Source organism: Cololabis saira, chromosome 7 (assembly GCF_033807715.1).
Source record: "Cololabis saira isolate AMF1-May2022 chromosome 7, fColSai1.1, whole genome shotgun sequence".
Taxonomy (NCBI): Eukaryota; Metazoa; Chordata; class Actinopteri; order Beloniformes; family Belonidae; genus Cololabis; species Cololabis saira.
In genome coordinates this window covers 20,748,688-20,775,605 of record NC_084593.1, presented here as the reverse complement: position 1 = coordinate 20,775,605, position 26,918 = coordinate 20,748,688, and the positions used below count along the sequence as shown (strand labels likewise).

The 26,918-nt window shown below is 40.0% G+C and overlaps 1 protein-coding gene across 4 annotated transcripts in view; it reads right to left on the bottom strand.

The window, feature by feature from the left end:
- Positions 1–26,918, bottom strand: part of pdlim7 (PDZ and LIM domain 7) — a 38,373-nt gene that overhangs the window by 1,241 nt on the left and 10,214 nt on the right. For all 4 annotated transcript variants that reach the window (XM_061725020.1, XM_061725021.1, XM_061725022.1 and 1 more), the window contains exons 3-10: positions 25,086–25,237; positions 18,496–18,520; positions 17,518–17,714; positions 4,426–4,478; positions 4,016–4,253; positions 3,353–3,533; positions 3,106–3,226; positions 100–215 (exon numbers count right to left, since the gene is read on the bottom strand). In XM_061725020.1, coding sequence (XP_061581004.1) covers positions 100–215; positions 3,106–3,226; positions 3,353–3,533; positions 4,016–4,253; positions 4,426–4,478; positions 17,518–17,714; positions 18,496–18,520; positions 25,086–25,237 — 1,083 coding nt within the window. The remainder of the gene's footprint in view (positions 1–99; positions 216–3,105; positions 3,227–3,352; positions 3,534–4,015; positions 4,254–4,425; positions 4,479–17,517; positions 17,715–18,495; positions 18,521–25,085; positions 25,238–26,918) is intronic.

The window sequence follows — 26,918 nt, the reverse complement described above, 5'->3', positions numbered from 1 at the left end:
AGGCAGATATTTTGTTGAGGTGCCATTGTGCTGGGACAGGCAACGCGTTGTGGGGCAAAGCGAGACCCACAAGGAGACAAATCAATCAAAATGACTTACAGCACAGACGAAGCACGTGTCATGCCAGCTGTAGCCCAAGGCCTCCAGAAAGCGATCGCCTGCATCAATCTTAAAGTCACAGCCGTGGCATTTGGTGCCAAACATCTTCTCGTAGTCTGGAGAGGGAAAACCGAGAGGGCCAAGTAATAAAAGATTAGAAACAGTATTCAGATGACCAGATTAAGATCTCACCAGGGCCTCCACGATCACTGCAAAACATCATTTAACTTTTACATCAAGTTCTGACGCGTCAGAGGCTTTAACCTCTTCCATCTTTTGAAAAGCTGGAAATTGTTGCAGTTAAAGATGAGTAATATCTCACCACACGCACCACTTAACACACTGAACAGAGGCAATAATGATGGTTAAAGCTGCGCTGATACCAAAAATTGGCACTCTTCCCCTCATTGGACATTTGATAATGCCCCCGTTTGTGATGTTTTGCTCACTTATGAGGCTTTTCCACAACGTACTGTACAGGGGGAGAGGGGAAGGATTAGGAAGTGGGGAAATTGCTCCTGATACTTGACTGGATTTGCCAGTCTCTTTCATCACAAGGACTCTGGGGAAAGTGTCAGGTTATAATGCTGCTTCTCCAGAGTGAGTGGGTGAGAGCCGCACAATCCCTGCAAGATGCTGAGCCAGCAGAATGTTTATCACAGCTGAAGGCATAATTCAGACTAAGAGTATTCAGCTTGCTGGCTTCGCCTCTGATAAAGCAGCAGTGCACGTCAGGGCCTCAGTAGTGAGAAAGAAACACGCTGCTCCGCTAAATCATTTACAGCATAATAGAGGAGCGCGCACCATTCATAAAAACCCAACAGAGAAATGTATGGAGTAAAATGGAGCTAAATAGATTAGAGCAGATGAAAACATCACACTTGGTGATTGACGGTGCTATGCCCTGCCAGATTCACAACAGCCCACAGCAATGCTGCAACAATGCTTCACAGAACTGTGTCATATACAAGCTTGAAAAAGTCTGAAAATGTTTCAAGAATAACTGCAGAAAGGATGCAGTGAAGGAGGACTGGGTTTCAAAAGGCCGTAACTTTTATCGTCAAGTGCATTTTGGACAACTTCTGATCCACTCGTCCATTTGTAACCTCTAAATTTAGTCATGGCATCCACCAGAAACTTAACGCCGTGTGGGATGTCAGGTCTGCTCTATTCACCCATGTGCTTATAGCCAGAACAGATTTATACTAAATATGTGGGGCTCTATTCATGCATGAAGTTACAGGGTTTCTTGGACTGCTTGAGATGTTTCCTTGTCGGTGCGGGAACTAATCGATGTGCGCGCTCAGCTTTTAAGCAAGCTTTTTCCCTTTTGCCAGCGTTTCATATTTTCTGTTCAAACATCACCGTTAAATAGCGTCTGGCTTTAACTCAGGTTGGGAATTAAACTTTCCTTTACAACTCGGGTTTCTGTGGGTGGCACTGGTGGCAACTGATTACAACCATTACCAGCATTTCTTTCCCCTCCAACGGCTCCTCTGTCAACCACAAATATACGATTTTTCCCTTTGCTGACAGCAGAGAATTTTTCAACAGTGATGCTTTCATTTCTTTCATGAAGCTTCATAAATGTACAGCAGGACTCCCATCAATTAAAAGAGAGGGAGAGAGAGAGAGAAACTTTAACTTCTCTTCAGTTTTTTTTTAATGCTCGAGGACATAGAGCATGATGAATGAATATAAACAACAAACTGATCCATCAACTCTGTGGCTGAGCATCTTGTGTATAATTTAGCAGACAGACAGACAGACAGCTCCACACATGAACAGATGGAAGATCTAAGGAACCGATCCATCAATTTATAGAATCAGACCGCGCTATCGGGAGCTGGATTTATCCATCGTAAAAAGGCACAATATATGGCCTTGAAAAAAAAAACCCAAGTCTCAGACAAGAAGCAGAATCTCAGTCGAAAGTCAAAGAAATAAAACTAAAAACAAAACTATACCCTTCAAGAGCAGAGTTGAAACTGAGCAACTTCAGCCAGTTGGTGCAAATCTCCAGATTGAATGCTGCTACGGGAAGAAGTGGATGCCAATGATGGATGCAGTATTTGTGTACAAATATTCAAGCTGAACATTAAGGGCCAGTTGCATCGTTGTGCACTTAGGCCTGCTACACACTAGAGGATTTAGATCCCGAGTTACACCGATTATGGGGGTGTGATGTCGATGAGATTATTTTATAGCCTTCCCAATGTCAAATCCTAAATGTGAAACACGCTTCATATTTTTTATTCTCACATCTGACTGAATACCACAATAGCCATTGAGAGCAAATCCTGTAGTGTGTTTAGAGCAGGGGTCGGCAACCCAAAATGTTGAAAGAGCCATATTGGACCAAAAACACAAAAAACAAATATGTCTGGAGCCGCAAAAAATTAAAAGTCTTGTATGTATAAGCCTTAGAATGAAGGCAAATGGCGAAAGGCGAAATCAAAATGTTGAGAAAAAAGTCGAAATGTTGAGGAAATAGTCAGAATTTCGTGAAAATAGTCGAAATGTTGAGGAAATAGTCAGAATTTCGTGAAAATAGTCGAAATGTTGAGAAAAAAGTCGAAATGTCGAGAAAAAAGTCAAAATTTCGAGAGAAAAGTCGAAATGTCGAGATTAATGTTGAAGTACAATCTTGAGAAAAAAGTCAAAATGTTGAGCAAAAAGTCACATCAACCACCAGTAGCAACTTGATATACGCTTTTTAACAGGGAGTAAATTAGTTCTTAAACACAAGATGATGTGTATCTCTCCCTACGCAATCATTTCATCCATATTTAACCTAATTTAGGCCCAGTTGCAGCCTCCAACCTTCAGTTTCATGCATCTGATTTTATAACTGAACCCACATCTGTTGTGACAGCGGTCACACAACGTCAGCTATGGATTTTGGTACCATCATGTTCAACCAACAATACTTTGGACCCTCCATGAGGACAGTACACAAATAGGCGGAGCAGACTACAGGTTGCCTCCTCCAGCTCGGTGTCTCACCTCTCTCACAGTAAGGCTCACCCTCCTCCATGTAAAAGGCTTGGTTCCTGATGGGATTTTTGCAGGCTGCACACTTGAAACACTGAACATGGTAGGTCATCTTCAGGGCATGCATGATTTCCTTATGGAAGGGGAAGAAGAAGAAAATATGTTTATTTCATACACATGGCAGTTTTTCTTCCTCCACACAGATGAAACTGGGAGCACCAACTCTGACACAGCAGGACAAAGGGAAGGCAGCTCTTACCCCAGTGATCATCTTCTTGCACTTGGCACAGTTAGGAGCGTATCGATTGTCGTGGCACTTTGTGCAGTAGACGGCCCCCCTTTCCTCAAAGAAGCCCCCCTCCTCCAGGACCACCTTACACTGTGAGCACGTAAACTCTTCTGGGTGCCACGAACGTCCCAGTGCGACCAGGTACCGACCCCTGCAAGAGACACGCGTTAACATCACTTGAAAGTCTGTGTTGAAATCTGCTCCAAGCTTTCCACATAACTGATGAGCAAAGTTGGAACAAAGAAACACAGGAAAGATTCAAAGATCACTTTGTGAAATGTCACATTTCAAATGTGAATGAAACCCTAAAACAAGCTTTTACGACTTGGTGGCTTCACATTTTGAAAAACAGCTTCTGGAAACGTGACCAGAATAGGAGCTGAAGTTTCTCTTCATCAGTGAAATGATAGGATAACGCTTGTCCTCTGTGATAAAGGATGTCTCCAGACTGTGTGAATTATGCTGACGGACTTAATTTGCTGCAGACGTACAGTCAGTCGTTGCGCATATTAATTATCTTAAGTTATGCATCATCTCTAAAAGGACTCCTAAAGGAGCATGGAATGACTTTGTATTATTCTAGTAAAAGAGATCAGTCAAACGGTTGGAGCAGATGGAGCGCTGCAGTCTCACCTGATGATTTTGTTGCAGGCACCACATACTGGGGTCCTCCCGCCGTCCTCGGGTGCCTGCTGCGCCGCCTGCAGGATAGAGCTGCGGTTCTGCATAGGTGTGGGCTGGGCCGGCTGCTGGTGCTGAGTCACGACGGTGCTCGTCTTATCCGGGCGAAAGCGATCAGCAAAGTTGGAGTCCGTGACCCACGGCGGACGGCAGGACGGACCCGACCGGCCAGCTGCTGCGGTCTTGGAACCTGAACAACAAAAGGGGATGATTTAATTTTTTTTTTTAGATTTTATACACATGATCAAATGTCCGTGTGCGTCCGCTGATAAGCACACAGTTAAGTATAAGAATCTGTTAGCTCAGCTTCTACTTGGTGCTGCTGGGGTTCGTTTTACGCATCAACAGGAGCAGGAACTCACCATCTGGTTTATCTCCAGTTTGGTCCTTGGCAGAAGAGAGAGTTGGCTCAAGGCTGTAAGGAGAAAATGGCTAATTAGAAAAGACACACACACACACACACACACATAAACTCTTCAGTCGCCATGGTTACTTCTCAATGAATGTCACATTTAGATATCAGCATTCATGTTCGTCTCTATTGTACCATAAAATTATCTTTGGTGTGAATGATTCCAAGCATGAGTAACAACAGGGAAGCAATGGGTTGTCATCCGTCATTGGTTTAAAAAAAAAAATAATAATAATAATGCTGGTTTTATTAAGATTATATAGATTTCAATTTTCTCCAGAACTGATGCTTTCATAATAAGCCCTTTTTAAAATCGTCTCAACACAATTCAATAACCAATACTGAGCAACAGATAAGCATCCAATAAACATATCAACTCTGCATGAAAGTAGTTCAACAACCTTTGCTCTAATAAGAGCAATAAGCATCCTGAGCGTTGCCTCCGAATTACTGAAATCACCAGCAGGCAAAAAGCAGAGAAGTGGGGGAAACTCATCAGATGTGTTACGCTGTCAGATTTGGATGCAGAAGAGTTTGCTTCAATGTCTGCAAGTGCAGAAGTGTTGAAATGAATGTTTTCTTCATTTCAAAGTTATCTTACCCGCAGCAAGCATCACTATATTCAGAAAATCTTCAAAACCACAACGGAGAGAAAAACAACTTCAGAGCCAAGATAGTGAGCTCTGGAGATGTTTTATGTTGAGAAAAATAAAATAATAAATATAGCACCCCCTTAGGCATCACTCATGTTTACATCATCAACCATGTCATCCAAGATTCACTAATGAAAGATGATGAAATCATGTCTCATTTGAAAAGAAAAAGTGAAATGAGTTACCCTGCAACAACCTCAATCTATAGTAGTATTTATATTAAGCCTTCATTTCAATTATATCCTGCAAACCCAGACACAGGGAGGCAGGAGAAGTTGGCAACGTTGATCTGAGAACAATTTAGGAAGAAAAACAGCGCATGCTGTTTAAAAAGAAACAAAATAATTTTCCCAAACAGTATAATCTGAGTAGAGCACAGCAGTAAGTCCTTTGGCAACAGCCGACCCTCCAAATGAGACGACTGCTGTCAAGAAACCGAAGCAAAAGAGAGAGGAAGGACGGCCTGATGAGTGGGCTCTCTAGCAGCCGGGTTAAACAAAGGTCAGAGCCTGTTTCACTCCGTTTGACACACAGAGCCAAGGTCATCTGCCCTCTAATCTGGACACCAACAAGCCCGTCTTCTGGGACTCCACCTAACCACCCACAAAACAGTAACCCAGTGAACAGCGCAGCCACGACTGCACGCCTCGCCACGCCGCCCTACATGGCAGCAGGCCGGTGGCACGCGGCATTCATACAGCTGGAAGAGCTTTCTGCAGCTGCACCTCGCTATGGTGAAGGTTGGAGGTGCAAATTGAAGTACATGCTTGACAGCAGCATCTTCCCACCTGGAGCGACCTGGATCGTGTTTTCTTGACATTTTCTCTGCTTTCAACATCCCCTTGCTCTCCTCTGATGATTGAGAGGGCTGATGTGATGCAGGTGCACGGCTCTCGCGTCAAAGACTTTGCAGAAAGGGATGTTTTTGGGGGGAGGGGGGGGTCTTTGACATGGAATGCTTCCCCTCGCTTTTCCTGGCTGTTTTTTTTTTGCACATGCGACTTCAGACTCTCATCCGTTTTCTAGCCTCCTTTTGGGTTTCATCGACTTAAGCAATAAGGAAAGCAGTAGAGTTTGCTGCCAGCTCAGCATCATCTGGCAAAGCGTGAGCACGTTTTGACTTCTTAAATTAAAAAAAAAATAAAATCACTGACATGTGTCACCCTCCAAGCCTGTGAGGATGCAGCTCTGTCAAAACGTGAATGTAAACATGCCAAAGAAAGCTTGGAGAAGCTGCAATTGTAACAGCTTGTTCAGGTCCTGTCATGTTTGAAACAAAGCTCATCCTTCCTTACTCTCATTTACGTGGTACAAAAAAGTCAAGACTGCAATTTCCAAAATAAGTAAGCTTAAGTTGTTGATGTTTTTTGGCAACTGAATAATAAAACCCATCCTAAAAATGTACTTTTTCCTTTTTTCATTCATTTGCAAAAAGTCTGATGTCTAAAAAGGAGTGGACACATCAATAATTACTTTACAAAAATAAGATTCAAACTGAAAAAAAATAACTAAAATATATTATATAAATAAAACACACACACTCACACACACACAAAAAGTATTTTTTTGCCATCTTTAACTAAAAAATGACCATTTCCCACTATCCCGACATGGGCTTGCTATAACAGTCCTCCCAAACAATGGTCGACACCTCTTTGCTTGTCAAAATGAACAATAAGTGTGAGAGGAAGCTGCCATCTGTTTTACAGCTGCAACAACCAACGTAGTCACTCTGCATGTTTCAGTTGTTTCATATTAGGCTGAACTAGATTATTAGAGGCAAATTATAGTCCATAGAACAAAATGCATGTTTTAGGTGTGCATGTGGGGAGAAATGACCCATTTTAGTGTCATTTATGCATTTCTTCATGGTGGAAACAATTATTTTGTTTAAAGACATGTCTTTTTTAGTCTCCCTCCTCAGAGTGTGTGGTCTCAAACCAGCTTGAGAATAAAATGTATCAGATATTTATTATTATTTATTGCTTTGTTATATTTTGAAAACTGACCAATCCTGTTTTGACTGCTTATGGATCTGTTGTGCAGCAAAAGTGTCCTTTGAGACCATGACAGTTTGAACTCCACATCCAAATTTAAGTCTAGATTTGGTTAATTAGCTAGTTGGCTAAAGTTGCAGACAACAAGGGCATTGTTTTGAGATCTGGGGCTTTTATTAAAATATTCAATGCTTAGCCTTGGATGCCAAGGCCTAATAATGCCTCCATTAGTAATCATCTCTCATTTTTCCTCTTGCCACATAAAAAGAAAATGGTTTGAGTGGTTCCCAGAAGCCCTTTCCCTTAAAAGTCATTTCTTTTTACACAGTGGAATCAGCTATTGAATTCCTTAAAAAGAAAAAAAAGAAGTCCATTTTGTCTTTGTTCTGCAAGGCCATTTTCTCCCATATTCGCAAAACTCATGAATGTGTTTATTTCAGTCAAGACCACAGGACAAACAGCTGCATTTCCTCACGGCTCGTGTGTGTGTGTGTGTGTGTGTGTGTGTGTGTGTGTGTGTGTGTGTGTGTGCGTGTGTGTGTGCATTTGTTGTTTTTATGCCTTAGTGCACAACAATTTTCACTCTGGAGAAATAAAAGTAAATCTTAAACCCTGATCTCGGAGAACACACCTCATTAATTTAGACCTGCATAAATACTTGGAGCTCTGCTCCTACATAATCATTTTGTTCGGTGCACTGGTTAAGTAAAGCAACTGAGGTGACGAAGAAAGAAAAAGCAAGAAGAAAAGAATAGTCTGTTATCAAGGAACGAATTCCTCCAAGCTTAGACGCCGAGTAAACATGGAAGAAAGGACAGAAGAACAAGAGATGGTTTTTAAGGTTTTTATAGTTCAGATATTAGTGATGACAGAGGAAGAAAAACAAAAAACAAAAACAAAAAAGCAAAAGCACAGATTTCGTTTTTTGTTTTCTAATGGTTGGAGGCGCCTATAAGATGAAGAGATCAAACTAAAAACTTAAGGATGAAGAGTTTATTGGATGTAAACAGGCAGAAAGATATAAATCAGACGAGGGTCTGGAACTTCACCAATAAAGCAGAATCACCACCTCCCCACCAGTTTGCTCCCAGTAATGCGGTTTGAAAAGGAAAAGCCATCATCAAGTCAGAAATTCAGAGGGAGATATTACACTTAGGCTCAGTATGCAAGGTTCCACTTTGGGCTTTTTCATCTAGGCTACATTTCTTTTTAGCTTTGATTTTCTTTGTTTCCCAAACTTCTTTTTCCCCCCATCTGTGTGTGAAAGGCAAATTTGTCAACTGCCATCAGACAGAAGGCTATCTTCGTTGTCTTTGTCCCGTAGTCGTCGTGGTGCGACTGTTAGCAGGCTCTGCGTCCCGGGGCTTGCAGCGCGGCGCTCAGTTGATATTGAGGGCACGAGCAGACCTGTCGTGGTGCCAGTCCCTCAGACGGGCGTAGCGAGGACTCTGTATCTCAGTGAGGAACTTTTCCCTGACCGCGGGCAACACAGATATGAAACAGAGAGAGACAAGGAGGAAATAACTTGCAGAGGAGAGAATGAATGAAATGGGAATAAGATGACAGTATAGCAAGAGCAACCCAAGCAATGCAGCAAAGACGGAAACATGTTTTTTTTATTTTCACACTGTTAATAAACTATTTAATAATGTTCCCATTTAAAAAAAAACAAATAATTTTACTAAGAGTTATTTTACTAGGAGAACATGACATGACAAAACACATTAAAGTGGTGCTTTAAACTAAATGTTTCTATTTTGTGCATACGTGTCATTTGTTATTTTATTCAAATCATGAGTAAATGGAGAACCCAGATGACCTTTATTTGCCGAGGTAAATTAAACACTACAGCTGAGTGAGTGGCAAAAGTGAAAGAACCTCTCATTTGTGCAACAGCAAATGTAATTTAACGACTTTTGGGCAGTAATAATCAACCTGTTGCATCAGTCCGCAGGAACTTTAATCACAGTTACAGCATCCGCTCTGGAATGTTGGTGGGTTTCTTCTCATAAACCGTTTACTGTGTTAGTCCTCCTTTCTGTTGAATCAAGGTCAAGGCTTCTATTTGCTCTCTTCAAACATTAACTTAATGCTTTTTTTTAAAACCATTATTTGGTGACATAGCAGGAGTGCTTAAGCTTGTTGACGACTTGCTTGACTTTTTCTTGAGCGTCAAATAAATGTTTTGCTTTCAAACATACTGCGCTAATTCAGGATCCATTATTTTAGTGAAGGTAAACCACTTTGGGCGAGACGTTGTGTGATGGACTGAAACTAATCATTTATGCACCACAGAGGGACCTTTCCTAAGCCCCCCTTTCCTCTGCAGCCAGGCTCTCTGGGAGAAAAGTACTACTTCCAAAAACGGCTCTAGTAGGGAGGTTTTAGTTTTGAGATTACCTGGGGGGGCTTGTGTGATGAAGATTTCTGATTGGTTGAGTGTACCCAAGTTTGTCGTGTTCAACTTCAGTGATTTGAGGTTAAATCATGGTTTACCATCATCTGACCTCAACTTCTCTCCACAAAAAATCCTTTTTTTTAATACATTTGCCTAATACCATTCACTGAATGGTATATTTATATTTTAAAAGTTTAATTTATTTAACAAAAGGAGGTGTCTCACCTGACACGATTATTTTGTTAATGTTTCTTGTTTATGGTTCTTTTTTCAGCAGGTTAAAAAAAAAAAAAGTTCTCTTTACACATTTTTATTGACCTATCTTTAAATGAATTTCATAATTTTCTGTTAAGACAAAACTGATGAATGTCTGTTACTTAAAAAAGGGCCCTTTATGACAATCATATTAAATGTTATTTTGGCCAATCACAGACATCATTTTGTAATAAACAAACATCCATTTTTGCCTCATCTAGGATAAATCATATTGTGAGAATATGTTTCTGTATTTACAGTATATGAGAAGAGGAAAACAAGCAAAGCAAAAATCTTTTTTAAAGTAATGGCACCTTCCTGTTTGCAGTCTGTGCTGAGACAAGTTAACTAAGCACCAGATTATCAAAAAAGAAAGATAACGGCATTGAATGGGAAGGAAAAGATTAATTATGCAATATAGTAGATTCTTGCAAAAGTTTCACAGCACACCATTTACAAAATTATAAAAAGGCACAACCATCACACAAACCAGCGTTCAAAGCAAGAAAATGATGATGACAAAGAAGCAAAAGTATAAAGAAGTTGCAATATTTTCTTCAAACAAATTGTCAAGGTGAAGCTTCTCTACACACACTAGTGCACCAAACACACACTGGTGCCAATTGATGCTTCAAATCAGTAGCACTCAGGTTTTTACCTTGACCTCTTCATAGTTTCATCATCTGGGTCCTGCACTGAGAAATCCAGGACAGACACGGATATCAGAATATCTCAGTGGCTTCAAGTGTAACACACACACACACACACACATACACACACACACACACACACACACACACACACACACACACACACTGGTTGATTTCAGACTCGAAACCACATCACATCATTCCAAGAGAAAATATAAACTTCAGCAAATAATTCAAAAAGAGAGATCTTATGCTCCGTTTTCACAAGTTGGCACTAATTTCTGGGTCTAAAAGAAATGTTTACAGTAATTTACTTAAAAACAGCAGAGGAACACAGTACGCTACATCTTTCTGCTCCTAGAAGCTGGACTTACGGGGGGGGTTTGAGCCATTTGATCTCTTCAGTCGGGGTTTCACTTTGGAAATTGGTGTTCCAGTTTTCTGGTGACCAAGTCAGCAGAACGGGCAGGAGATAACGATAGGGAAGCTGGATAATACTACTCTGAGCTGGCTCTCATGTCCATCTGAACACCTCACTGAATGAAAAGTAGACATTTTTCCGTTTGTAGTCACTTCAGGCGCCCAAATATACGCCTGAAGCACAGAAAATCATTCTGTCTCCTTTGAACATTACATTTAGTGCTGCTCTTCTTCCCTACGTCTAGCTGACTATTAACAGTCATGAGACAAAATGCAAAGCTGTCACCAAAGACAGCTGCCATCTGAAAGTTGAGGCCCCAGTGCACAAGAAAAAAACAAAAACAAACCTGTTATCCACACGTCTTTGTCACTCAATAATCAGTCACGCTCAGAGAGAGTTTCTGTGATCCCATTAGATCAGTAAACCCCCCCCATCCCATCTTTATCAGTATAGAGACCCCACCCCAACCCGTCACCGGCTCCACTACGCCCGGCTCAGGCCCTGACTTACTGAAGTCGGTGCCTGTGAGCTGGGCCAGGATGCGGAAGGAGCGAGACTGGGTGGTGCCGGTGCGAGGCTGCCAGTCCTCAGTGTCCTGGATCAGCCTCTTCTTGCTGCGGTCATTAGGGATAAAACAGGGCACGCCGTCCACCCTGAGGCCGTGCCTGCACACACACCCAGTAGCATCACACAGCAGGCGTTAACACAGTCCTAACTACTGCAGGAACAACCCACTCACACCAGTCCAGCTAATCATTTGACCTTAAAACTGATGGCAATATGTACAGGTCATGCAGTATCAAATGCTTCTCATTTCCAAGCACTAAGAGAACCATAGATACCAATTATACATAAATAAAATCAGACACACTCTTGGCTCTCGTAAATGGATATCATTACATCAAAGATCACATTTATAACTGCCTTGGAGTTAATAAGAAAACCAGACACCTGATAGTTAGTGGAAATATTAAGCCAATTACAAATCACTCAACTCACTTCTATGTCACACACACACACAAACACAAACACACACACACAATACCGTGTTTTTCCTTTCAAACATTCCATTCCAGCTTAGGCTTACTAGTGCATGCATTCAAGTTAGAAGATGGAAAAGGATTAATAAACACTAATAAACTGCCATTTCAGTTCTGTAAACTGAGTCAGTGAATCTATCGAAGAACATCTGTTCATCGCACCGTTCATACGCGGCCTGATCATATCAAGCTATTAAGCCGACAGCCCAGCCAGCATGCAGCTGCCCCTTACTTGGACTGCAGGTAGACATCATCATAATAAGCTTCACCCCTGTGGAACAGACCAGAAACCAAATGAAGACTTGTTTGAAGTTATTGTATTGAGAAAATAAAGAAAGAAATAAAAAGAGCTGTGGAAAAGAAAATAGCTTAAGATTAATATAAGTAAGTGCTAATTCAATGTGGTGGCAGTCATGAGGGCCAAATGACTGGGACGCCAAAAAGCATGTGGTTCGATTCTTGTTGCATTTTGGGTCTGCTACAGACTGCTCTTGGCCATTTATCGGGTCTACGGTGCACTGCAGAGCTGTGGATAACAGCAACACTCTTGCAAAGTCAAAAACAAACATCCAGGATGTTGTTCTACATCAGGGGTCGGCAACCCGCGGCTCCAGAGCCGCATGTGGCTCTTTAGCGCCGCCCTAGTGGCTCCTGGAGCTTTTTCAAAAATGTTTAACCTTTTTTTTCAATTTTTTCATTTTTTTTCTTTTTTTTTCCCCTTTTTTGTTTGTTTATTCTTTTTTTATTCTTTTTTCCTTTTTTCCTTCCTTTTTCTTTTCCTTTTTAATCTCGACATTTCAACTTTTTTCTCGACATTTCAACTTTTTTCTCGAAATTTAGATTTTTTTCTCGACTTTTTTCTCGAGATTGTACTTCAACATTCATCTCGACATTTTGACTTTTTCCTCGAAATTTTGACTTTTTCCTCGACATTTTGACTTTTTTCTCGACATTTCGACTTTTTCCTCGTCATTTAGACTTTTTTCTCGACATTTTGCCTTTCGCCATTTGCCTGCATTATAAGACTTATACGAGACTTTTCATTTTTTGCGGCTCCAGACATATTTGTTTTTTGTGTTTTTGGTCCAATATGTCTCTTTCAACATTTTGGGTTGCCGACCCCTGTTCTACATGTAATCTGCCTCTCCTGCTGAGTTTTATCGGGATGCCTGATTGACCATGTGTAGATGCCACGTTTCATCTACGTAAAGCCGGGGTCACCAACCCTGGTCCTCAAGATCACAAATCCAGCATGTTTTAGATGCTACGCTGCTTCAGCACACCGTGACACAGGGAGCTGTGTCAACAACAGAACTGTCCAGACCTTGATGACAGGCTGGTGACGACCATTAATTAGAATGGGGTGTGTTGAAGCAAGGAAACGTCTAAAACATGCAGGACAGGTGCTCTGGAGGACCAGGGTTGGTGACCCCTGGTGTAAAGAGACCCGTGGGCCTCACAGACTGGTTGCAGATGGCAAAACCCAGACCAGAAACACTGAGTAAAGCCGCCGTGAAAACCATGAACTGTTTTTAAAGAACTGGCGATATGACTTTATGAAATTCTACATGTCCTAATTCAACATAAACACAATTATGCTCCAAATAAATCCAGTATTTTACAATCAGTTTATTAACAAATTAATTCCAATTCAACCCATTTTAGTCCTATGTCACTTGACAAAGTGATGTGGTTGAAAAACAAATAATAAAACACAATTTTATCCATTCATTTGGCCTTCTTGCTAATCTTTGTGTTTTTGATATTAAAGCAATCCAAATGAGTAAAAATATATAACGAGTGAAGCCTCGCAGACAAAATTATATTTGTTTTTGACAGTAGGTTGACAGTAAAACTGTAAATATGAATGTGGGTGAGAATTTAAAATACAGTCCCTGCCTCCTGATTGACGGATCCCCCCCCCCCTCCCTCTCTTCTCTCATTCCTATCTTTCTTCCTCCTTTTTATTTATCTTTTTATTTACTTTTCTTTTGTTTTTGGGGTTTGTTTCTGTTTGTTTTCTTTTTTTCTCCCCCTTTTTATTAATCTATTTTTTAATTCATACTGTTTAGCTTTAATACTTAAATATTACTTATATATAAGAATATAATAATTTTCATGTATTTGTCATTATTTTGTGTGGATTTTTTGTTCTGTTCTTAATCCAAAAAAAAAAAGGAGGTAGACTGTATATCTTTTTTTGTTTATTCCTGTTCAACTGTGCCTTACCCCCTAATAAAAATATCAAAACAAAAAAAAAAAAGAATTTAAAATACAAATTAAATATACTAACTTGTCGTGGGTTTCCATCTGTGGGGTTAACAGATATGAGGAGAAAAAAAAAAACAGAGAAAGAGAGAGAGGGGGGAGAGAGAAAGAGAGGGAGGAGGAGAAAAAGAGGTCAGAGCTCAGATTTGGTGAAGGGAAGAAAGGGAACATGTCAATATATGACAAAGGTTGTACAAGACAGAAGATATCACAAAATGCAGGCAGCAGGCAAGAGGTGACAAAAGACATGCTGTTACTGTCAACAAGCTCCGAGAGAGAAGGACGCCATTGTCTGTCTGTCAAATCATCTGCTGTCACTCTGACCCAAAATGACTCAGTGGGCCGCCACAAAACCTTCACTGTTCCGCTCCTTTCATAGCCTCTGCACAAATGCCTTACAGAGTTATGTAAATGGATGTCATTCCTGCCGGAAACAGAAAAACAATTTCGATTTCTGTGTCACCGCATTTAGTCAAATCGTCGCTGTGGTCTGATAATGTTATGAATGAAGATAAGCGCCACGACCCTGACGCAGTATGTCAGAGTAATCTCCAACAGACAACATTTCACACAATTTGCTGTGACCTGCCAGGCCTGGTCATGCTGGAGACCTGCCGTTTATGCAAACACACCCAGAATCCAAGGGCGTCTTGAGCTAACTCAGTCATGTAGACAGTCGACTCTTCTGTGAGTGTTTATCCATCTAAAACCCCAAATCAAAAAAGGTCAAACTAGCATGATTAGGAAAATGCAAAATAAAATCATTAAAAAAAAATATCTGAATTGCTGTTATTTCTTTGCAGAAAGCATGGACCCAAGAATAAATTACATTTAATTTGTTAATATACATATTGTATTTCAGGGCTGCAACACATTACAAAAGAAAAGTTGGTACAGGGATAATGTAGTGCTCATTAAAAAAAAATAATTTAAAAAAAAAGGACAAAAACGAAATAAAAACTATTGTTATTCTCAACATTTGACGTCACCAGCTGCCTGTGATGATGCGGCATGAAAGCTGTATCCATAAAAGAGTCTTTGTGGGGTGAAACTGGCCAGTTAGAATCTGTGTGTCAACAAGTGTTTGAAAATGTGTTTTTGTTTTTTTTTTAAGAATATATATTGGAAAGGATTTGCATATTTCTCCATCTAGAGTAGATAATATCAATTCATTGAATATTAAGCCATTTCACTGTCTATAATGGGCTAGTTGCAAGTCTGAAACTTTATTTATCAAAAAGGTGATGAACAACCGCTACATGGACACGCAATTAGTTTGGGAGAAAATCTGTGAAGCTGTGCAATTCTGAGCTATAAAGGCAAAGGTTACTGTGTAAGAAAAAGAGGCCTTTTATAAACCTTCTTCAGAGGTGGTGTTAATACCTTAAGGCTCAGAGGCATCTATAAAATGGACCATCACACAGCAGAAACATCTACTGTGGTCAGATGAATCAGTTATCCAAATCATTTCAGGAAGACAAATGCTTCAGATAATACAACCCCGAAAATGGTCTGGGGTTGCATCAGTAGCCTTGGCAAAGCTCACTTCCCCTTCTATGATAGCAGCATTCATGTAGAAAAGTACACTGAGATTTTAGAGCCACATATACCACCTTCAAGGTGACATCTTTTCCTGGAGACATCCATGCTTTTTTAAACAGGACTATGCAAAGCCACGTTCTACAAATATCCCGACGGCATGAAAGACGAGGTTGTGGTTGCTGGACTAGCCTGCCTGCAGTCTTCAACTGTTTCCAGTAGTGAATGTGTAGAACATTTGGAAACGTGACCACAATGACGCCTCTGCACCGCAGCGCACCTCAAGACATGTTTGTTGTCATTTGTTGTGTAAAGCATTGGCACAATGACAACGCTAACCCAACTTTGTTTGAACAAATGATTTTAGGAGACAAGAAATATTCTGATTTCATACTGACTGCAAGAGATGTAGAAGTCACAATGAAATTTAGGCATCACTGTGTCATGTATTTTCCATTTTCCATACAGTCCCGACTTTTTTAAATCACTAAGGGTTGTACAGAAAAACTACACAGGAAATACACGCAATGACTGTGTGAACTCAACAGAATTTATGAGTGAGGCTAAATGCAGCAACAAACCACATCTCGCTAGCAGCTGCAGGCAGACCACTACCATTACCCAAATTATAGGATGCAGCCTGGCCGATCCTTGAAGGCCTTTTTATGCTATACTGCCACATTCACGATTAAACTAAAATCCATCTATCCCAGAGTCTAAATTCCATCTGCTAAAAGAGAAACTACAGAGAGGAAAAACACTTTTCAAAACAACCGAATATTAACCAAGATCTGGTAAGAGAGCACCTAACTTTTGGGCACAAAATATACAGTAATTTACAAAAAGGTTATTTTCGCATTTCAATAGGAGATGTAGATGCATGGCCCTAAAGTTTCCAAAACATTTTGCAGAGCGGCTGCATGCCAGAGGACAAATGTCCACAGCGAACGTTGCGTTGGCTCCCTATTGTGAAGTCTGAGTGAGGGCACATGTTAGTAAAGAGGGTAATTTTTCCAGAGGTAAGGCAAGTGTGGGTGCTGATAAGAGAACCTGCTTCTTCTGTTTTGCTTCATAGTCACTCATCCATTTAGCCGACACTCTCCAGATATTCTCTAGCGTGCTCTAGCGTGCACGAATGAAAGCATCAGACAGATCGAATACTGAACACTAAAAGTACAAAACTGAATGTGAACTTCAGCTGAGGTCAATAGAGAAAAATTCAAAGAAAGAATTTGTTGTATTTTAGCTTGTCGACTAAAAATTAAATATTTTACATCATGGTTCCGCTTTTTAACTTCCCAAATGGAAGGAAAATAAATCATATTCAATGAAAGTGACTTTAAAAAGACATCAGGGAATTAAAAAAACATTGGAGCAGTGACTGATTCTGGCACATCCGTCAATGTCTTTTTCTCTGCACATATAGACATAACAGCTAAAAAGAGAAAAGACATAACAGCTGGATTTTGAAACGCATATTTCAGTTACATTTTCCTCACTGAGTCAACAACTCCAGGGCTTATACATTACGAGCTTTAGCACATCTGAAGTTTTTCACATTGTGAAACATTTATTATACTGGTCTCTGGAGTGACTCAATGTACATTCACCATGTTTATTTTTTCTGTAATGTTTTCTCGTCTGCGACATCAATTTGGCAGCAGACAGCTGCAGGGACCAAACTTAATTCTTCAAAATCCTTAAGGAGTTACTTTTGCTTTTTAATGAGAAGCCAGAATAATGAGACTTCAAAAGCACCATAAAACCAACATAAGTCATACCGCGCTTTGGACTGTAACAGTGTTTATTTCTTCCACCTACCCGTTCTGTGGCTGTTGCGTGTCGGCATGGCTCTGTGAGCTCGGAGTGTTAAGTTTAGGCGAGTAGGACACGGGTTTAATAACGGGTCCTGAGTTGGCACTACCACCACCTGCTGTAAACGGCCTCGCCATCTTGTTAATGGTTGTGCTTGGGGCAAAGGAGTACTTTGGCTGAACAGAAGCTGCAGTAAGCGAATCCTGTGGGGGTGTGGGAGAAGGAGACAATGCAGCACAGGGCACAACATGCAGTTAGACATGTGACACACAAGAGTTCTGCTGTTGCACAATCCCAAGGTTTTCCAAATTTCTTGTAGCACACAATGAGATCACACTACATAGCAGCTCAAAACCTGCAGACTTTCATCTGCACACAGAAGAAGTGCTTAAGAAGTGCACACACTGCCATTTTATTTGTGCTGGCAGTCGGCCAAGGACAGACCCAAGTATTCTGCTGCTGCAGTTAAAATAAAAATGCTCAAAGTGAAAAACTGTCATGTGTAACCGAAATCTCTCACTAATGAGATTTCTAACAGAGCATTATGCGTAAGCTGCAAAGCTACAACTACAAAAATGGAACCACAACTTTGCGTTTGCATGTGCCGGCTGCTTTACTTACAACAGTGTGCAGCACAAAGCAATTTATGACATTACTATACTATTAAAACTGCAATCAGTTGGGCATGTAGCTGTCAGACGGCACCGGGGGGAAAACTAAAGGCCTCGGTACTCGTCTGTCATCAGGGATTGTGCAAGACAAAACGAAGGAAAAAAATCCAGGAAATTCCAAACACAGCATTCGCAACACTTGATCCAGCTGCAACCAATTCAGCACCTCACTGAAGCGCACTGCATGGACAGTTTAAGTGATTTCAATTCATTCAAACAACGTGGCATAACACTGTTGCATGTAGTCAAGCAGGGCACCACAGCAACCAGTCCAGGTGTTCACACAGAGGTGGGATCACTGTCTTAGTCTTACCTTGCGGTCTTCTTCTTTGAAAGCTCTAAAAGAAAAAAAGAAATATGACAATTAAAATACTGACTGGGATGTAGCCATGTGATTTCATTTCAGATTAAAGTTATCTTATATTGAACATCTCTGCCATTAAAAGCCGCTGACAGGTGAAGTGAATGAGATGGTCAGGGGAAATATTCTCCATTGGTTCCGTTATTCATGTTGACATACTGTTGCGTGTTTTATGTGAAACTAAATATTAGGTCCTACATTTTTTGAATCTCTTTCTAAAAAGCTCATCAATCTTCATAACAATGTCACACAGCTTTATATTGTGGTGTCTCTTTATGAACTTGGGCCAATTGCCCCCCCCAAACTGTAAATATTAAGTCGTGTATGTCAGAAATGCTTTTACAACTCAATCAAAACTGAATTATGTGTTTGTGGCAATGACGTGTCGAGAATGTCAAACAATGGCAAACTGATAGGCCTGGCGTTAAAAACACATCACACCAAGTTAAAAACCGCAGGGGAATCTTGGAATCTAGAGTTTTAAAGCCTAATTTGAAAAAGAAAATTGTTTTGTCAGCTGAACACCACCATGGGCTTGCTACAGTTTCTCAATGCAGAGACTCTACAGCGTGCTTTTATCACCTTCACTAACTGACAAGTGAGCTTTCTACTTACCTCAAAAAGACTAAGCATCAACTACAACCGCTTCAAAATTCGGCAAATAGTGCTCACATCACAGATATTTCAAAGTCTCTGCAAAGACGCTCTTAAGTTCTTCTCACTGGTTTGGAAAACTCTTCGTGGTCTTGGTTCTGGCCATTTAATCGGGTTTGCTTTTATACTCCACACTCCTCGGGTCTTCTAGAAGAGCTATTTAATTATACCCAAAGCAAGAACTAAAACCCTCAGAGGGGAGGCTTTTTCCTATGAATGCCCCACATCTGTGGGCAAACGTCCTGAGGTCACCAGAGTGCATTTTCAAAACACACCAAAACATACCATTTGGTCTGGCCTTTACTAGAATTTAATTTAAGTTAATAATATATAAATTACTCAACATCATTTAGAGCTCTTTGTCTTTTAATTGCTTTTATTCTGTCCACTGATTAATATTCCTTTTCTTTGTTCAATTTGTTTTCATTTATTGTTTGTATACGTCTTATCACTTTATTCCATCTCTAATGGAGCCTGCCATTTAAAATAGTATTAATTTTATGATAACAACCTTTTAGAAATTAATAATTTTCTAAGCTTTATTACAAACCCATGAGATTCATTTTATGAGACTTAAAAATATTACTAAATTCCTCAGTTGCTTGTGTTGTGTTTTTCTGCATCACAATCATCCTTCTTTGTGCTCAAAAAGTTTCTTGAAGCTGGGGGGAGTTTGAGATCTTGAGCTCCTTTTTTATTGATTGGTTTGTAGCTTTTGCACTGCAGAGAGAACTTTGTGCTACTTTCAGTCTGTAATGAAAGTACCAAACATACACAGTCTGGCTGATTTTTTCACTGTTATTTGTTAAAGAAATTGTCCAAAAAAAACACATCAATTGTTAATTATTACAAATAACGTAGGAAATCAATGACATTTTGCTAGTATTATGCAGAGTAATTAAGTTACGAAACCATCATATTATAAATATAGTCCATTTAGAGGGAAACTCATTTAATTCTGTGTGACATATCAACTAAATTAAAAGTGCAGGATTTATGATTTTGTCACATTTTTTCAATAAAATTTGTATTAGTACATTAGTACATCACAATATACCCAACAGGCAGCTGAAAGACAAAGCCGTTAAAGGGAACATTGAGTAAAAACAAGCCTAGATCTTTTATTGGATGCTGAGGAAAGTAAACTTGTGTTAGAGACCAACAGGAAGTGAATCATAGCAGTTTTAAGTAACAACAGAATGTGAATTTACAACACAAGATAAATTCATAGAATTTGGTGCAAATGACGTGCATCAAAATAAATTGCTGCTTTTGCATCTATTGACAGTTTGTGTGACATTCAAAAGTCAATTTGTACAAAACTTAAGTTATTCAATATTAATGAGGTGGTCAGAGCCAGGGGAAATCTTCCCGTACAAACACTGCTTCTTATAAAACTGAAAGTTAAACGTTCTTGTGTTTGCCTGTCGAGACCCAGACCACTTAAGTGGCATGAGTGTTGTCAGAGGCATAAATTATTTATTTTTTATTTTGATGCGAGTGGAGTGCCCTGAACGCCATTTTACTACAATCTATTTTCACTCAAAACCGCTTCGATTCACACATCTTTGGTTCCTAGCACTCCTTGCCATCTAATAAAAGCCTTGGCATTGTTTTAGCTTTAAAATGCCCATTGCCATGTAATCCTTCATAATATTCCAATTATCTCCTGGGATCAGGATATTGAAATTTAAAAGGTTTGGATTAAAATATTCTCACGTTTTCTTATTCAAAAGGTGTGGTTTTTAATAAATTCTCAACAAATAAGATTCTCACCAAAAACAAAAAAAGAGAAACAATAACAGAACAAGAAACTGATGTCGGCACACAATGAGGTTTTACTGTTGTACTATCCTGAACAGCAAAAGCTCAGACAATACTCCTCATCTTTAAACCAGGCTCTAGCACCATCTTTGCTGACTCGAGCTACACAGAAGTCTCCCGAAAAAAAAACCTTTACACTTTAACCATGGAAGCACTCAGCTCTACATTGCTGCTGGCTCCAAACATAAATCACCTCCATTGCCTGACCATATTGCATGCTACACAAAGTTACAGCGGGGTGAAGCAAGAGTGAACCAGCCCTGAAGAACCCCTCGTCGTTTCAGGCTGGGGCCACACACAAAAACAACAAACAGTGTTTCCTGTGACAGAGAAATGAATAACTGCTCCAGTCATCGCCTGCTTGGCTACTGATAAAGCAGTGTTCAAGACAAGATGACAACAGTGCTGGCTGAAAGATAAAAAGAAGAGCAAAGTGAACTCATACTGACATGTCTGTACACGTCATCTTTCTGGGAAGACAAGCTAATGCAACATTCAGAAACCCTGAGCTCAACTACGGCCACAAATTGTGATAAATGGATGGAGGGATATCAGGAACACGTCTGCCGGCTGCTCTGTAACTGTATTTATCCTGGCACAATGGAATAGAGGTGATTAAGTCAAAGTTTCATGGAGGAAATTATCTTACTGGAGCCGAGTTTGACCTGTGCTGGAACTGAATATGAAGACTGCATGAGATCATTTCCCACCTCATTTCATGGATCACTTATTTTAACTGATGCATACTTGGCTTGCAAGCTGATAAAGTCAGAAATTTAACCACAAAGAAATCTCCCATGACACTGTAATAAACAACGTGCACCCACACACACACCAATTGCTTCCCAGTAGGCCAATAATGACTCTGAAAACACAAAGTACAAACCTAATGTGTTCCTCTAGATGTTGCATGACCTCCTTTTTCTGAAGCAAATTAAGATTATTCTCCTCCCTATAAAAAAGGTGCTGGATGAAGCCAAAAGTGTCATCACAAACACACACACACAAAAGATGATCATTGGTGCTGAACAAAATGAGACACTAAACCAAACAATAGTCTATATCTCATCAGTGTGCAGCTGTCCACCTCCCAACATAAAAAAAAGAACCATGGACAGCAGCCAAGATACAAATACATAAAACTGGCGATAGTGTCTCTAAGAAGTGTTTCAGGGAAACATTTGTTTCCCTTACAATTTAAGAAGAGGACGGGGTGAGATCCAGGGGTGACTGGGGAATTCATAAGTAGTGAGTCACTTTTTTTTTTTTTTTAAAAGGCTAAGAATGTGAGATGTTTACAATAAATTGACCCAAGGAGATGAGACAGAGGAGGGAAACCACAGAGTGAGGGAAAAAATGTGCTGGTAATAAGCAAACAGACTGACTTCTTAAAAGCTATCAAAACATTTTCCAAATAAAGGCGAAAGTTGAGAAGCATTAATTGGACTTTTGAGGGAAAAAAACTGACAAATGCAAGGTAAAAATATGTAGCTATTCCTACCAAGACTCCTTAAAGTCATTACAACCTAAGGCTTTGTTTAAACTAAAGCCGGAGGGGTTTCTGGAAAGCTTTAAACTGCCCACTTAATTTTATTTCTGAGCTTCTGAGGAAAGTAGAAACACCCATCTTCGTTTTTTTCCCCTCTCTTTAACTTCCAACTCATATTGATACACATTTGAGAAAAAAAAAAAAAGACATAAATTATGAGTAGGGATGTCCGGATCCGATCAGGTTGTTTCAGACTTGATGGAAATCGGAAGTTGCATCCCGATCAGGGATTGGATATGCATTTTATTCTCATTATTTTGATCAGCGCATCAAAGAGATGATGGAGAAAATGTTAAACAACTGGTATCAACAAGCAACTGGTCCACGTAATTTTGTGCGGATCGGCTATCAGAATGGGACTCGGTATCGGCAGATACTCAAAGTCAAATGACTCGGAATCGGATCGGGGCCAAAAAAAAACCTGATCCGGACATACCTACTTATGAGCATATTGGACTTCAAAACTGGAATTTGCCAATATCTATTCAAGGGAAAAACAATGTGAAAGATGCAGAGAAAAAACAGGATCTCTCAATCTAAATATCCTGCAGCTGTCCCCTCAAACTCAGCTAACAAAGACAAGGCGTAACTGCTGAACGACAGGCTCTCAGCAAGGCAGCAACAAGGTGACCAAGATAACAGCTTCTTGCTCATTACTTATGAGCATCAAAAAAAAAATTAATAAAGAAAAAAACGAAAATGGGTCCTATAACAGCTGCAAGCTCACCTTTATTACTTCACGAGTCAATACCTTCTCATTTTCTGAAGGTTTAGGCTCTATAATGATCACATTTTATCGTTCTGTTGGACGGAAATCTTTTTTATTTTTTTCCCCTCCTTATTTTCAAGCTGCTGATGAAACACTTTCTACTCTTCAGAGACACTTTGTGAAGAATTTCTGGCAAAAACTTGTGTGATCAGGTATAACTGCTGCCTACAGGAGGGTTATCCAGTGCTAATTAAATGATTTCCTGGCCCACAATTAAGGGAGCACTTTCATCTGAGGAAAGGCTCCTTCATCTCTTTTTGAAGTCTGGGCAAAATGTAGAGTACCCAAGGTTTTTCTGTGAATGGTTCATTTGAAAAGAACAAAGGCCAGCGTATCCAACTAACAGCAGCTGGCATGCATACAGAAGACAGAACAGTACCAGTTAGTAGAAAGAATTCACAGCAGCACATAAACCTATTATATATCGCGATCTTAAGCTGATTTTAACCTTTATTAGACTGGAACTGGCATCAAAGCATACGCGTGGACAGAGCAAGTGTTTCAGCTATTTATTTAATGATACCCAGAAGCAAAATGCCACCACATTTTACGAGATTCTTCTAAGATGAATTATGCATCTGCCTTTTGAATGTGGTTGCGACTACACACTAGATGGAGAAGTCATTTGTTTAAACTAGTAGCCCATGCAAAGAAGACTGTTGAAACTTTAAGGAAATAATGTGCAACACAGAAAAATCCATAAAACAACACTACTTGCTCAACACTGCCCCAGTTGTGTTAAAAACAGTTGTAGTAAAACTGTGTCAATGTGTTTCTGCTTTGTCGTCAACATTGACCCCTATTTATATATTAAGAAAGAAGCAAAACATTTAATGCGCACACACACACTCACACACCAGATTATTTTAGTTATATATTTTGATTTAATTGCTTGCATTCAATATTTTCTGTATTTCCAAATGTAAGCAAAGTTTACCACAGATAGACATTTAGAAATGTAACCAGGAAATGATTGTCGAAATATGTTTCAGATCATAACTCCACGGCACTTGGAAATATAATAGAGTACCATTTATTGCAATTTTTTTTTTGTTTCTTGGATACTTATTTATCACAACATCAACATGCACAATATAAGTTTTCCATATATTGTGCAGCTGTACATTTATACACAGCTCCCTTAAAAAAGCTCCTGCCACAGCATTCCACTAAGGTCGAGGTCTAGACTGTAACTTGGCCATTCAACTACTGAGTTGATCATTTGTTGGTTTGTTTTGTTTTCTCGATCCGTTTCATGGCCAAATTTTATACAGATGAGTTAGTGGTTAACTCAACAACCGCAAGGCGCCGGATCCTTTAGCTGCCAATCAATCACCCATCAATCATCCACCAACATGCTTTACAGTCGGAAGAAGATGATTGTTAGGATATGATGTCATTTTGAGTTTCGCCAAATGTGGCGCTGTCCATTATGGCGACATATCTCCACTTAGATCTCACCTGTCCAAGCGCCGCTACAGAAGTGCCATGGTCTCCGTTTTTTTCAGAAGCAACTTTGTCATGATCTTTAATGTTTTACATGCCAAATGTGGGCTGTGGTATTTAAGATGTAGCTTTGGGGTTTTTTGCAACAATTTTCCATAATGGGCCAAATTTCACAGACTTTTACACCTCATTTTGTCCAAGTACGAATGAAAGAGTGCATGTGCTCTGTAGAGATGTACCCGCTGTGCGTATGAGATAAAAGCAGCGTTTTGTTGCATCTTGGACTGACACACAACTTACCTGCTGAGGCTGAGGGAGAGGGAGTCTGTTGCTGCTCTAATCTTGTTTTGTGCCTCCACGTGGGTCATGTCCTCAGCACTGGCATCAGAGATGGAGACTACCCAGTCTCCAACCCCAACCCCAGCCTGAGCTGCTTTTCCACCCGGTGTAAGCTAGGGAGAAAGAAAAATAAAAATCATAATAGAGTACAGATTTCTGTTCAGCGGTCTGTGTGAAAAAGATTTTGTAGTCATCTTTTAGCGACTGTATCATTAAAGCTGAAATACTTTAAGCAGAAGTAAAAATCTGTGATAAAATAGGCACCAGTTTAAGTGTAAGTTATAACATGAGGATGCTACATGCTGGTATGCATAAAAAGCCCCAGTTTAAACATCGTTCCTTCCTTTGGACAATTGGAAATTATGTACAAGTTCCTCCAACTGATTTTGGCCACAAAGAGGGTTTAATAACTTTTCCATAAAATCAAAAATGTAAACATCTTAAATATTTCCTGGGTAGATTCCTAAACATTATTAATTGTTTAGGAATCTTGTTAATTCTGTGCAGAGCATTTTGACCCATAACTACATACATTTGATCAAAATGTGCCAAACGGATCACAGTGTTGCAGCTCAAGTACAAATGAGCAAAACGATAGGAATTCAACATCTTTAATCTGCTCTACCCAACCCCTGAACTTGCCAAATAATTAAAATTAAAAACATGACCTGCACTCTTAAGAGGGGGTGCAGCTTGATAAATGAATCCCCCGTGGCTATAACAATTGAGATGTGGCCACAATATTGAGCTGACAGAGCAATCCCTTAGCTTATCTTCATCCCCTCAGTCAACAGTTATGCTTTAAATAGAAAACACATTTTCCAAAGTATAAGTCATCCTTATATTACTGCACCACTTATCAGTACCTCCTAAGTTATCAGTGTTATTCAGCTGACTTCTGTAGCGTCTGTTAACACCTTACACTTCACTAGGAGTCTCTGAGTCTATTCCACTTGGCACTACCAGGAACAGACGTAAGGTTGTCATGATGTCATCTGTCAACATCAAATTTATTACAGATGGGACTTGAAGCAGTAAAAAAAAAAGACAGGAAAAAAAGCTTGATATCACAGACAAGAACCATATGTCACAATTAGTCAGAGCCTTTACCAGAACAACCCATGTACACCTTTCTCTCACTGACAGGTAAGTCATTGGCTGGCAACAGAATGACATCACCATCCCAGGCTTACAGAGAGACTGCAGGCATATTAGTCAGCCACAGCGTCTGTTACAACAGGAAGGACCTGACATAGCTTACATTATAGAGGTAATAGGGGTTTTGTTCGTGTGCACATGCAACACTGTCAGACACGTCCTCTCCCACCACTAATATACAGAGCAGAGATGCCAGATCGTGAATAGTGAGAGCTTAGTCAGCTTACCCTTACAGCTTAATGAAACCAGAGACCTGTGACAAATGCTCAGATAACTACAGAACAAAGTGTACAGCATCAGTAGGTAGATAGGTGAGCGAGTGCCAGAAGAAAGAAGAAAAAAAAAAGAAAAACATAAGGATTACTCTCTGATGTCATGGATCCCTGCAAATGTTCACGCATCAAAGCTCAGAGGACTCAGCAGTTCAGGGGAACAGTTTTCTGCCATGTTCAGCTAAGCTATCATACTTGCTGCTTTGATTCTGCACATTAAACATAAACACTTGCGTGAGTGGAAAGGTAATTTGCTCCAAAAGCTGATGACAGCCAGAAAGAAAAAAAGGACAAAGTTTAAGCCAGTCTGAAGTCAAAACATGGCACTGCTAAAAATGTAGAGAAACGCATTCCTCAGAGGCAA